The sequence below is a fragment of the Oncorhynchus gorbuscha genome, unplaced genomic scaffold (assembly GCF_021184085.1).
Source record: "Oncorhynchus gorbuscha isolate QuinsamMale2020 ecotype Even-year unplaced genomic scaffold, OgorEven_v1.0 Un_scaffold_761, whole genome shotgun sequence".
NCBI classification, from domain to species: domain Eukaryota; kingdom Metazoa; phylum Chordata; class Actinopteri; order Salmoniformes; family Salmonidae; genus Oncorhynchus; species Oncorhynchus gorbuscha.
In genome coordinates, this window is record NW_025745798.1 from 154,201 (window position 1) to 168,488 (window position 14,288).

At 44.3% G+C, this 14,288-nt stretch overlaps 1 protein-coding gene across 1 annotated transcript; it reads left to right on the forward strand.

The window, feature by feature from the left end:
- The first annotated feature begins 6,722 nt into the window (after nt 1–6,722).
- Nucleotides 6,723–8,512, forward strand: LOC124020081 (E3 ubiquitin-protein ligase TRIM47-like). The gene has a single exon (XM_046335491.1). It carries the CDS (start codon nt 6,756–6,758, stop codon nt 8,223–8,225), a length of 1,470 nt encoding a protein of 489 aa, XP_046191447.1. The 5' UTR covers nt 6,723–6,755; the 3' UTR covers nt 8,226–8,512.
- Nucleotides 8,513–14,288: the final 5,776 nt, after the last annotated feature.

The following is a 14,288-nucleotide window of genomic DNA, read 5'->3' on the forward strand; positions in this document are numbered from 1 at the left end:
CAAGCCGAGCCAAATGGCTGTTAGGGTTTATTGTTTAGCAAAAATATGCAAACGTGTTCAGCCCTGCAATTTGTAAATACACAGAATCACCATGTTGTGTTGTTGTGTAGGGTGTATAATACTCTTAACATCTTGTCTGTCAGCTGTTCTATGGACTTGTCAAAGGCACTGTGTTCCTCTTATTGGGGAACGTGTGTAAGTAAGGGCTTTACTCTCTGGTCATCCCTAATGGCACCCTGTTCCCTTCATAGGCCTCTGGTCGTCCCTAATGGCACCCTGTTCCCTTCATAGGCCTCTGGTCAATAGTAGTGCATTGTATAGTACAGCCGGGACGTTAAACCGATCATTATCGACACCGGTAATACCGATCACTTAGCTGATTAAACCGATCATTATCGACACCGTAATACCGATCACTTAGCTGATTAAACCGATCATTATCGACACCGGTAATACCGATCACTTAGCTGATTAAACCGATCATTATCAACACCGGTAATACCGATCACTTAGCTGATTAAACCGATCATTACAGACACCGGCAATACCGATCACTTAGAGTACTAAACCGATCATTATCGACACCGGTAATACCGATCACTTAGCTGATTAAACCGATCATTATCAACACCGGTAATACCGATCACTTAGCTGATTAAACCGATCATTACCGACACCGGCAATACCGATCACTTAGAGTACTAAACCGATCATTATCGACACCGGTAATACCGATCACTTAGCGTATTAAACCGATCATTACCAACACCGGTAATACCGATCACTTAGCGTATTAAACCGATCATTACCGACACCGGTAATACCGATCACTTAGCGTATTAAACCGATCATTATCGACACCGGTAATACCGATCACTTAGCGATCATTATCGACACCGGTAAAACCGATCACTTAGCGATCATTATCGACACCGGTAAAACCGATCACTTAGCGATCATTATCGACGCCGGTAATACCGATCACTTAGCGATCATTATCGACACCGGTAATACCGATCACTTAGCGATCATTATCGACACCGGCAATACTGATCACTTATCGTAGGCAGTAACCTATACTAGAGAAATGTGAAGTTTGAAATGAAGTAAGTCTGCCAATATGGTTTGTTAATGGGACAATTGACTGCTACCTCCCTTGTGGTCCTGTGTAGCTCAGTTGGTAGAGCATGGCGCTTGTAACGCCAGGGTAGTGGGTTCGATCCCCGGGACCACCCATACGTAGAATGTATGCACACATGACTGTAAGTCGCTTTGGATAAAAGCGTCTGCTAAATGGCATATATTATTATTATTATTATTATTATTATTATTATATATATTACAACCATCTAACTAGTAGTTTAAAGGAGAATAATAGAAACTGTGATGCAGACTAATGTTATAAACAGATTGTTATATTTATCAGTATCGCATCAATTCAGGCAATTTATCACCATATGTATTTTGGTTCACATCACCCAGTTCTACTATATAGGGAACAGGGTGCCGTTTTAGACTCGGCCAATGTCTGTCTCTGTATACTGTCTGCATGGTGTCTCTGTTTCTCCACCCCTCTCTAGCTCTGGTCCTGGGCGTCAGTGAAGGAAGGCTGAGCAGTAACACCCTGGACCAGAGCTAGAGTATCTCTTCTGTCCGTTGGATTTCTGATGCTTTAAGGCAAAAGCTGAGAATGTTTTCTGATTTTAACAGTTTTTCTACCGACTTTAAACAATAAAGTTTAAAACATGACACGTTTTATATTTTCATTTGTATTGTTTACTCAAATGTTGCCCTTGTATTGTGAATAGCGTTAGCTCAACTCTGTCCTCTTGTGGTTGAAATGGTCGGTGTTATTTCATAGTCACATGATACTAGAGTCGGTCTCCCACTCTCAGCATTAATAAATTCATACTCTCTTGTGGAGAGACTCAAGTAACGTCTGACACAATTATTCTCAATTGTTGTAGTTCCGGGTTTCCGAAGTTAACAAGTTCTTTCAACTTCTCTGTGAGAGGAAAACCAGGACATCTTCCCCCTGGATGAGTTCTGACATCTACATCTTTTCCTCCCTTCGTTTCTACCTCTTTCCTTTCTTCCCTCCGGCCTGTCAGAGCTGCTCCAGAGAGTCAATAAAGATAAGCTGCTCCAGAGAGTCAATAAATATAAGCTGCTCCAGAGAGTCAATAAAGATGAGCTGCTCCAGAGAGTCAATAAAGATGAGCTGCTCCAGAGAGTCAATAAAGATGAGCTGCTCCAGAGAGTCAATAAAGATTTAGCTGCTCCAGAGAGTCAATAAAGATGAGCTGCTCCAGAGAGTCAATAAAGATGAGCTGCTCCAGAGAGTCAATAAAGATTTAGCTGCTCCAGAGAGTCAATAAAGATACTACTAAAGCCTCCGTCCTGTCAGAGTGGATGCCAGTGTCTTGTGATGTCAGAGTTGTGTGTGTCAGTGTCTTGTGATGTCATAGTGGATGCCATAAATTAGCCGGGTCATTGTATAAACCGCGAGGTTCAAAGCGTGGGAAAAAAGTAGCGACTTATAGTCCGGAAATTACGGTAGTCTTCTACACACGTCAGGAGTGAAAGATAAGCATTCAGGTGTGTGTGTGTGTGTGTGTGTGTGTGTGTGTGTGTGTGTGTGTGTGTGTGTGTGTGTGTGTGTGTGTGTGTGTGTGTGTGTGTGTGTGTGTGTGTGTGTGTGTGTGTGTGTGTGTGTGTGTGTGTGAGAGAGAGAGATCAGACAGGTGTTTGTTTTTGTGTGGGATGTCTAAGTGGAATATGGGGCTGGGATTTTCTCTCTTTAAAAAGTATTGTATGTAGTACACAACAGGACAGTAGTGTCTGTCTGGAATCTATCAGCGATTAGGAGAACACATATAGAGTCCCAGCTGTTTAGAGAGGAATGGGACCTCTGCTTTGATTCAGTCTCTCTGGAGAGGAATGGGACCTCTGCTTTGATTCAGTCTCTCTGGAGAGGAATGGGACCTCTGCTTTGATTCAGTCTCTCTGGAGAGGAATGGGACCTCGGCTTTGATTCAGTCTCTCTGGAGAGGAATGGGACCTCGGCTTTGATTCTGTCTCTCTGGAGAGGAATGGGACCTCTGCTTTGATTCTGTCTCTCTAGAGAGGAATGGGACCTCTGCTTTGATTCAGTCTCACTGGAGAGGAATGGGACCTCTGATTGGATTTGTGATTAGCTCAAAGCAACCATGTCTACTGGAGAAGATCTTCTCTCATCACGACAATGCTGGAGGTTTAATATCACATCGATCAGCAGATTATCTGTTATATATGACTGATAGATGATCAGCAGAGGATCTGTTATATCTGTCTGATCAGCAGAGGATCTGTTATATCTGTCTGATCAGCAGAGGATCTGTTATATCTGTCTGATCAGCAGAGGATCTGTTATATCTGTCTGATCAGCAGAGGATCTGTTATATCTGTCTGATCAGCAGAGGATCTGTTATATCTGACTGATAGATGACCTGTTATATCTGTCTGATAATGATCAGCAGAGGATCTGTTATATCTGTCTGATCAGGAGAGGATCTGTTATATCTGACTGATAGATGATCAGCAGAGGATCTGTTATATCTGTCTGATCAGCAGAGGATCTGTTATATCTGTCTGATCAGCAGAGGATCTGTTATATCTGTCTGATAGATGATCAGCAGAGGATCTGTTATATCTGTCTGATCAGCAGAGGATCTGTTATATCTGTCTGATAGATGATCAGCAGAGGAACTGTTATATCTGTCTGATAGATGATCAGCAGAGGAACTGTTATATCTGTCTGATAGATGATCAGCAGAGGATCTGTTATATCTGTCTGATCAGCAGAGGATCTGTTATATCTGTCTGATCAGCAGAGGATCTGTTATATCTGTCTGATCAGCAGAGGAACTGTTATATCTGTCTGATCAGCAGAGGAACTGTTATATCTGTCTGATAGATGATCAGCAGAGGATCTGTTATATCTGTCTGATCAGCAGAGGATCTGTTATATCTGTCTGATCAGCAGAGGATCTGTTATATCTGTCTGATCAGCAGAGGATCTGTTATATCTGTCTGATAGATGATCAGCAGAGGATCTGTTATATCTGTCTGATCAGCAGAGGATCTGTTATATCTGTCTGATCAGCAGAGGATCTGTTATATCTGTCTGATCAGCAGAGGATCTGTTATATCTGTCTGATAGAGGATCTGTTATATCTGTCTGATAGAGGATCTGTTATATCTGTCTGATAGAGGATCTGTTATATCTGTCTGATAGAGGATCTGTTATATCTGTCTGATAGAGGATCTGTTATATCTGACTGATAGAGGATCTGTTATATCTGTCTGATAGAGGATCTGTCTGATAGAGGATCTGTCTAATAGAGGATCTGTTATATCTGACTGATAGAGGATCTGTTATATCTGTCTGATAGAGGATCTGTTATATCTGTCTGATAGAGGATCTGTTATATCTGTCTGATCAGCAGAGGATCTGTTATATCTGTCTGATAGAGGATCTGTTATATCTGACTGATAGAGGATCTGTTATATCTGTCTGATAGAGGATCTGTTATATCTGTCTGATCAGCAGAGGATCTGTTATATCTGTCTGATAGAGGATCTGTTATATCTGACTGATAGAGGATCTGTTATATCTGTCTGATCAGCAGAGGATCTGTTATATCTGTCTGATAGAGGATCTGTTATATCTGACTGATAGAGGATCTGTTATATCTGTCTGATCAGCAGAGGATCTGTTATATCTGTCTGATAGAGGATCTGTTATATCTGTCTGATAGATGATCTGTTATATCTGTCTGATAGAGGATCTGCAGAGGATCTGTTATATCTGTCTGATAGAGGATCTGTTATATCTGTCTGATAGAGGAGGATCTAGAGGATCTGTTATATCTGTCTGATAGAGGATCTGTTATATCTGTCTGATCAGCAGAGGATCTGTTATATCTGTCTGATAGAGGATCTGTTATATCTGTCTGATAGATGATCTGTTATATCTGTCTGATAGAGGATCTGCAGAGGATCTGTTATATCTGTCTGATAGAGGATCTGTTATATCTGTCTGATAGAGGATCTGTTATATCTGTCTGATAGAGGATCTGTTATATCTGTCTGATAGAGGATCTGTTATATCTGTCTGATAGAGGATCTGTTATATCTGTCTGATAGAGAGGATCTGTTATATCTGTCTGATAGAGGATCTGTTATATCTGTCTGATAGAGGATCTGTTATATCTGTCTGATAGAGGATCTGTTATATCTGTCTGATAGAGAGGATCTGTTATATCTGTCTGATCAGCAGAGGATCTGTTATATCTGTCTGATAGAGGATCTGTTATATCTGTCTGATAGAGGATCTGTTATATCTGTCTGATAGAGGATCTGTTATATCTGACTGATAGAGGATCTGTTATATCTGTCTGATCAGCAGAGGATCTGTTATATCTGTCTGATAGAGGATCTGTTATATCTGTCTGATAGAGGATCTGTTATATCTGTCTGATAGAGGATCTGCAGAGGATCTGTTATATCTGTCTGATAGAGGATCTGTTATATCTGTCTGATAGAGGATCTGTTATATCTGTCTGATAGAGGATCTGTTATATCTGTCTGATAGAGGATCTGTTATATCTGTCTGATAGATGATCTGTTATATCTGTTATATCTGTCTGATAGAGGATCTGTTATATCTGTCTGATCAGCAGAGGATCTGTTATATCTGTCTGATAGAGGATCTGTTATATCTGTCTGATAGAGGATCTGTTATATCTGTCTGATAGAGGATCTGTTATATCTGTCTGATAGAGGATCTGCAGAGGATCTGTTATATCTGTCTGATAGAGGATCTGTTATATCTGTCTGATAGAGGATCTGTTATATCTGTCTGATAGAGGATCTGTTATATCTGTCTGATAGAGGATCTGTTATATCTGTCTGATAGAGGATCTGTTATATCTGTCTGATAGATGATCTGTTATATCTGTCTGATAGAGGATCTGCAGAGGATCTGTTATATCTGTCTGATAGAGGATCTGTTATATCTGTCTGATAGAGGATCTGTTATATCTGTCTGATAGAGGATCTGTTATATCTGTCTGATAGAGGATCTGTTATATCTGTCTGATAGAGGATCTGTTATATCTGTCTGATAGAGGATCTGTTATATCTGTCTGATAGAGGATCTGTTATATCTGTCTGATAGAGGATCTGTTATATCTGTCTGATAGAGGATCTGTTATATCTGTCTGATAGAGGATCTGTTATATCTGTCTGATAGAGGATCTGTTATATCTGTCTGATAGAGGATCTGTTATATCTGTCTGATAGAGGATCTGTTATATCTGTCTGATAGATGATCTGTTATATCTGTCTGATAGATGATCTGTTATATCTGTCTGATAGAGGATCTGTTATATCTGTCTGATAGAGGATCTGTTATATCTGTCTGATAGATGATCTGTTATATCTGTCTGATAGAGGATCTGCAGAGGATCTGTTATCTGTCTGATAGAGGATCTGTTATATCTGTCTGATAGAGGATCTGTTATATCTGTCTGATAGAGGATCTGTTATATCTGTCTGATAGATGATCTGTTATATCTGTCTGATAGAGGATCTGCAGAGGATCTGTTATATCTGTCTGATAGAGGATCTGTTATATCTGTCTGATAGATGATCAGCAGAGGATCTGTTATATCTGTCTGATCAGCAGAGGATCTGTTATATCTGTCTGATAGATGAACGTAAAGACCATGATGATCCAGTCTCAGCCAGAGCAGAAAGGACTGAGAAACAGGGATGCAGGATTTCTCAATGTGTCCCCTGCAGGCAACGATTTGCACACGGCACACACACAGAACCAGGAAGTTTCGTATTACTCTTGTGGAGGCCACTCCTCTTCCTCTGCACAAACAAGGAAATTGAAAGTTATCTCTGATACTCCTCTGCGCCGTTTGTTAGTGAGTGTCAAAATGGCAGAGGCATTTTTTGAAGATCGAGATTCATTTAGCTGTTCAATCTGCTTGGATATACTGAAGGATCCGGTGACTACTTCCTGTGGACACAACTACTGTATGTGCTGTATTGAGGGCTGCTGGGATCAGGACGATCTGAAAGGTGTTTACAGCTGCCCAGAGTGCCGACAGACCTTCGTCCAAAGGCCTGTTCTGAACAGAAACACGTTGCTGGCTAAAGTGGTGGAGAAACTGAAACATACTGCTCCTCCTGCTGCTCCTCCTGCTGCTCCTCCTGCTCACTGTTATGCTGGACCTGGAGATGTGGAGTGTGATTTCTGCACTGGGAGAAAACACAAAGCCCTCATGTCCTGTCTGGCGTGTCTGGTCTCTTACTGTGAGACTCACCTCCAGCCTCACTATAATTTCCCCGCCTTAAAGAAGCACATGCTGGTCAAAGCCTCCACACAACTACAGGAGAAGATCTGCTCTCAACATGACAAACTGCTGGAGGTTTACTGTCGTACCGATCAGCAGTGTATCTGTTATCTGTGTACCATGGATGAACATAAAGGCCATGATACAGTCTCAGCTGCAGCAGAGAGGACTGAGAAACAGAAGCAGGTGGGGGAGAAACAACAGAAATCCCAGCAGAGAATCCAGGAGAGAGAGAAGGAGATGCAGGAGCTGAGACGGGCTGTGGACTCTCTGAAGCTCTCTGCACAGGCAGCCGTGGACGACAGCGAGAGGATCTTTGCTGAGCTGATCCGCACCATGGAGACACGGTGCTCTGAGGTGAAGGAGCTGATCAGAGACCAGGAGAAGGCTGAAGTGAGTCAGGCTGAAGGCCTCCTGGAGCGACTGGAGCAGGAGGTGGCTGAGCTGAGGAGGAGAGATGCTGAGCTGGAGAAGTTCTCTCACACAGAGGACAACATCCACTTCCTCCAGAGGTTCAAAGACCACAGTGCCCCCCCTGTTTCTGAAGAGATGCCTGCCATCATCCTTAACCAAAGTCATGATTTTAAGATGGTGATGACCTCTGACCTCCAGAAAAAGCTGATGCTCTGCTGTAAGGAGGAAGTGGTGAAGATATCAGCAGCAGTGAAAGCTGTCCACATACTGCAGTCAGCAGAGCCAAGCACTCAAGCAGCAGCACCTGTCGCACATTGTCACAGAAAGCATTATCGAAATTACCCTTTCGGGGTTATGTGTTCATTGTCGCAAGGTAAAAATGAGGCATGGCCCCATGGGTAAATGTTTATAGTTGAATTAAGGAGTGATAATACTATCCTCATCTTGTAGATAAACTATGTGCCCTTAAAAGGAGCAGGAGAGTGTGTGTTTGTTGTGTGTCAGAGTTCAACTTTTACTTTTCCTTCACTACATTCCTAGATAAATTAACGTACTGTTTACTCCACTGACACCCAAAAGTACTAGTTTTAGAATGCTTAGCAGGACAGGAACATTATCCACGCCCTTATCAAGAGAACATCCCTGGTCATCCCTACTGCCTCTGATCTGGCAGACTCAATAAACACAAATGCTTCATTTGTAAATGATGTCTGAGTGTTGGAGTGTGACCCTGGCTATCTGTAAATGATGTCTGAGTGTTGGAGTGTGCCCCTGGCTATCTGTAAATGATGTCTGAGTGTTGGAGTGTGTTCCTGCCTATCTGTAAATGATGTCTGAGTGTTGGAGTGTGTTCCTGCCTATCTGTAAATGATGTCTGAGTGTTGGAGTGTGTTCCTGCCTATCTGTAAATGATGTCTGAGTGTTGGAGTGTGTTCCTGCCTATCTGTAAATGATGTCTGAGTGTTGGAGTGTGTTCCTGCCTATCTGTAAATGATGTCTGAGTGTTGGAGTGTGTTCCTGGCTATCTGTAAATGATGTCTGAGTGTTGGAGTGTGTTCCTGCCTATCTGTAAATGATGTCTGAGTGTTGGAGTGTGTTCCTGCCTATCTGTAAATGATGTCTGAGTGTTGGAGTGTGTTCCTGCCTATCTGTAAATGAAGTCTGAGTGTTGGAGTGTGTTCCTGCCTATCTGTAAATACAAATAAATAACATAAAAAATGGTGCCGTCTGGTTTGCTTTAAATAAGTCATTTGAAATGATTTATACTTTTACTTTTGATACTTCAGTATATTTAAAACCAAATACTTCTAGACTTTTACTGGATGACATTTACTTCAGTCATTTCCTATTAAGGATGTTTACTTTTACTCAAATATTGTAAAGGTTTTCCTCCTCCTCTTCTGGTGAGCTGTAGGCAAAGGTCGGAGAGACAGCCTGGTGCGGGGGGCTACCACCGGAGGGCTGGTGCGTGGAGGTGAGCCTGCCCAACTTTACCTGGTTGAATGCTCCCGGTCGCCATGCCAGTGCGGCGAGGTGGAATAGCCTGCACTGGGCTGTGCTGGCGAACCGGGGACACCATGCGTAAGGCTTCATGACACCTGGCTCGATGCCCACTCTAGCCCGGCCCATACGAGGAGCTGGAATGTACCGCACCGGGCTGTGCTGGCGAACCGGGGACACCATGCGTAAGGCTTCATGACACCTGGCTCGATGCCCACTCTAGCCCGGCACATACGAGGAGCTGGAATGTACCGCACCGGGCGCCGTGCTAGCTCCTCATAATGGCGCCTCTCTGCTTTCGCTGCCTCCAGCTCCGCTTTGGGACGGCGATATTCCCCTGGCTGAGTCCAGGGTCCTTTGCCGTCCAGAATCTCCTCCCAAGTCCATCTCTCCAGGTATCGCTGCCTCTCCTGCTGCTGCCTGTTACCACGCCGCTTGGTCCTTGGTTGGTGGGTATTTCTGTAAAGGTTTTCTTCCTCTTCTGAGGGGGAGTAGCGAGAAGGATCGGAGGACCAATGCGCAGCGTGGTAAGTGACCATATCGTTTATTTAAAAAAACATAAACTGAACACTAAGAATTCAAAAAAATAAACGTGAACGAACCAAAACAGTACAAACACACAGACGGAAACAACAGTGAAACCCAGGCTACCTCAGTATGATTCTCAATCAAAGACAACTAACGACACCTGCCTCTGATTGAGAACCATACTAGGCTGAACACAGAAATAGAAAAACATAGAAACACAAAACATAGACTGCCCACCCCAACTCACGCCCTGACCATACTAAATAAAGACAAAGGAAATAAAGGTCAGAACGTGACAAATATGACAATTGGGTACTTTTCCCACCACAGGTTAAAGCACTAAATAGTGTTTGTGTTTTTGCTGACCAACTGCTTGGGCAGGCCTTATTTCCACTGACCAGTGCTTATCTTTATGTTCCCAGGACTCTGCACAGACACTCCCTGTTCCTGCCACTGCTCAGGCCATGAACAGTGTAGGTTTACCGGATCACTGGCTCTGCATTACCTTGTGACTGCAGTATAACTGCCTTCAGCCTGCGGAGATTCTCAAAGACCTTGAGTCGTCAGAGTGGAAATAGATTTCTGCAGAATGTTGCCTGTGGACATGGACTGTGTTCAGAAGGACTCAATTGTGTGCAGCTATCTCAGGTACTGCATCTCAGTGCGAGAGGCGACGCTACAGTCCCCGGTTTGAATCCATGATTTGGAGTCGCACAATTGGCCCAGCGTCATCCGGGTTTGGCCGGGGTAGACCGTCAGTGTCAATAAGAATTTGTTCTTAACTGACTTGCCTAGTTACATAAAGGTTAAATAAAAACATATCTCGAAGACTGTTGAACGGTTTCCACTGTAGAGGATAATTGTGTTGTTGAGTACAAACCGGCCAATCACGAAGCAAACACTTTGGAAAAAATGTAAAATAGGGCCCCTACGTAACCACCGGGGAAGACCCCTACGTAACTACCAGGGAAGACCCCTACGTAACCACCAGGGAAGACTCCTACGTAACCACCAGGGAAGACCCCTACGTAACCACCAGGGAAGACCCCTTCCACCAGGGAAGACCCCCTACGTAACCACCAGGGAAGACCCCCGTAACCACCAGGGAAGACCCCTACGTAACCACCAGGGAAGACCCCAGGGAAGACCCCTACGTAAACACCAGGGAAGACCCCTACGTAACCACCAGGGAAGACCCCCTACGTAACCACCAGGGAAGACCCCCTACGTAACTACCAGGGAAGAACCCCTACGTAACTACCAGGGAAGACCAACAGATGTCCCAGAAAACCACTAATGTGAAGGAAAGAGTTGGAGAATGAAAGAGCAGTACAGACGAACCGTCCTTGCTGTCTCTGCCTGGCCGGTTCCCCTCTTTCCACTGGGATTCTCTGCCTCTAACCCTATTACAGGGGCTGAGTCACTGGCTTACTGGGGCTCTCTCATGCCGTCCCTGGAAGGGGTGCGTCACCTGAGTGGGTTGATTCACTGATGTGGTCATCCTGTCTGGGTTGGCGCCCCTCCTTGGGTTGTGCCATGGCGGAGATCTTTGTGGGCTATACTCAGCCTTGTCTCAGGATGGTAAGTTGGTTGTTGAAGATATCCCTCTAGTGGTGTGGGGGCTGTGTTTTGGCAATGTGGATGGGGTTAAATCCGTCCTGTTTGGCCCTGTTCGGGGGTGTCCTCGGATGGGGCCACAGTGTCTCCTGACCCCTCCTGTCTCAGCCTCCAGTATTTATGCTGCAGTAGTTTATGTGTCAGGGGGCTGGGGTCAGTTTGTTATATCTGGAGTACTTATCCTGTCCTATTCGGTGTCCTGTGTGAATCTAAGTGTGCGTTCTCTAATTCTCTCCTTCTCTCTTTCTTTCTCTCTCTCGGAGGACCTGAGCCCTAGGACCATGCCCCAGGACTACCTGACATGATGACTCCTTGCTGTCCCCAGTCCACCTGGCCGTGCTGCTGCTCCAGTTTCAACTGTTCTGCCTTATTATTATTCGACCATGCTGGTCATTTATGAACATTTGAACATCTTGGCCATGTTCTGTTATAATCTCCACCCGGCACAGCCAGAAGAGGACTGGCCACCCCACATATGCTCTCTCTAATTCTCTCTTTCTTTCTCTCTCTCGGAGGACCTGAGCCCTAGGACCACCGTGCTTCTACACCTGCATTGCTTGCTGTTTGGGGTTTTAGGCTGGGTTTCTGTACAGCACTTTGAGATATCAGCTGATGTACGAAGGGCTATATAAATAAAATTGGATTTGATTTGATTTAGATGTCCCAGAACACCACTAATGTGAAGGAAAGAGTTTGAGAATGAAAGAGCAGTACAGATGCTGTACATTACTGTAATAAGAGTGAACCTCTGGATGGATGAAAGGTGTGTTGTCACCAAGCACACTGAAAATGGGCCTTTTAAAAGGCTATTTCCCAGACGTTCACAGAGATCACAAACACTACGGATGTTGGCTCAAGGGTAAATGACCTTAACGTCTAAATGTCCATAGTAGTCCTGTAAAACGGTTAAACACAGACAAGAGGCTTGAGCTAATTTCATATTGCACTTTATTCAGCTCGAGAATAGCATCAGCTGCAGCTGGGACTCCCTTTCAGTCTCAGGACAACACTCGTACTGCTTTCAGACTCAGGACAACACTCGTATTTCTTTCAGACTCAGGACAACACTCGTACTGCTTTCAGTCTCAGGACAACACTCGTACAGCTTTCAGTCTCAGGACAACACTCGTACTGCTTTCAGACTCAGGACAACACTCGTACTGCTTTCAGACTCAGGACAACACTCGTACTGCTTTCAGTCTCAGGACAACACTCGTACTGCTTTCAGTCTCAGGACAACACTCGTACAGCTTTCAGTCTCAGGACAACACTTCAGACTCAGGACAACACTCGTACTTTTCAGTCTCAGTATTTCTTTCAGTCTCAGGACAACACTCGTACAGTCTCAGGACAACACTCGTTTTTCAGGACAACACTCGTATGCTTTCAGTCTCAGGACAACACTCGTTCAGTCTCAGGACAACACTCGTAGGCTTTCAGTCTCAGGACAACACTCGTACTGCTTTCAGTCTCAGGACAACACTCGTACTGCTTTCAGTCTCAGGACAACACTCGTACTGCTTTCAGACTCAGGACAACACTCGTACTGCTTTCAGTCTCAGGACAACACTCGTACTGCTTTCAGTCTCAGGACAACACTCGTACAGCTTTCAGTCTCAGGACAACACTCGTACTGCTTTCAGTCTCAGGACAACACTCGTACTGCTTTCAGACTCAGGACAACACTCGTACTGCTTTCAGTCTCAGGACAACACTCGTACTGCTTTCAGTCTCAGGACAACACTGAAGCTTTCAGTCTCAGGACAACACTGATATGCTTTCAGACTCAGGACAACACTCGTATTTCTTTCAGACTCAGGACAACACTCTTACTGCTTTCAGTCTCAGGACAACACTCGTACAGCTTTCAGTCTCAGGACAACACTCGTACTGCTTTCAGTCTCAGGACAACACTCGTACTGCTTTCAGTCTCAGGACAACACTCGTACTGCTTTCAGACTCAGGACAACACTCGTACTGCTTTCAGTCTCAGGACAACACTCGTACAGCTTTCAGTCTCAGGACAACACTCTTACTGCTTTCAGTCTCAGGACAACACTGTTTTAGCTTTCAGACTCCCGTTCTGCAGACAGTAGGCCCCTCGTTGAGTTGTCATTCAACCGTCTGACAGCAGGGACTTGATTCAATCCGTTGTGCTGAAGATCTGCGCTACAGAGCAATAGAAATGTAAAGGCAACGTTAGCGGAGACCGCATTCACCGTTTCCTCATTTAAATCGCGCTATAACGCTGAACTTCTGTGATATGAGATGAATCGAGCCCTAGGTCTCTGTGTTATCAACTCTCCTGCAGTAGGTCTCTGTGTTATCAACTCTCCTACAGTAGGTCTCTGTGTTATCAACTCTCCTACAGTAGGTCTCTGTGTTATCAACTCTCCTACAGTAGGTCTCTGTGTTATCAACTCTCCTACAGTAGGTCTCTGTGTTATCAACTCTCCTGCAGTAGGTCTCTGTGTTATCAACTCTCCTACAGTAGGTCTCTGTGTTATCAACTCTCCTACAGTAGGTCTCTGTGTTATCAACTCTCCTACAGTAGGTCTCTGTGTTATCAACTCTCCTACAGTAGGTCTCTGTGTTATCAACTCTCCTACAGTAGGTCTCTGTGTTATCAACTCTCCTACAGTAGGTCTCTGTGTTATCAACTCTCCTGCAGTAGGTCTCTGTGTGTCATCAACTCTCCTACAGTAGGTCTCTGTGTTATCAACTCTCCTACAGTAGGTCTCTGTGTTATCAACTCTCCTACAGTAGGTCTCTGTGTTATCAACTCTCCTACAGTAGGTCTCTGTGTTATCAACTCTCCTA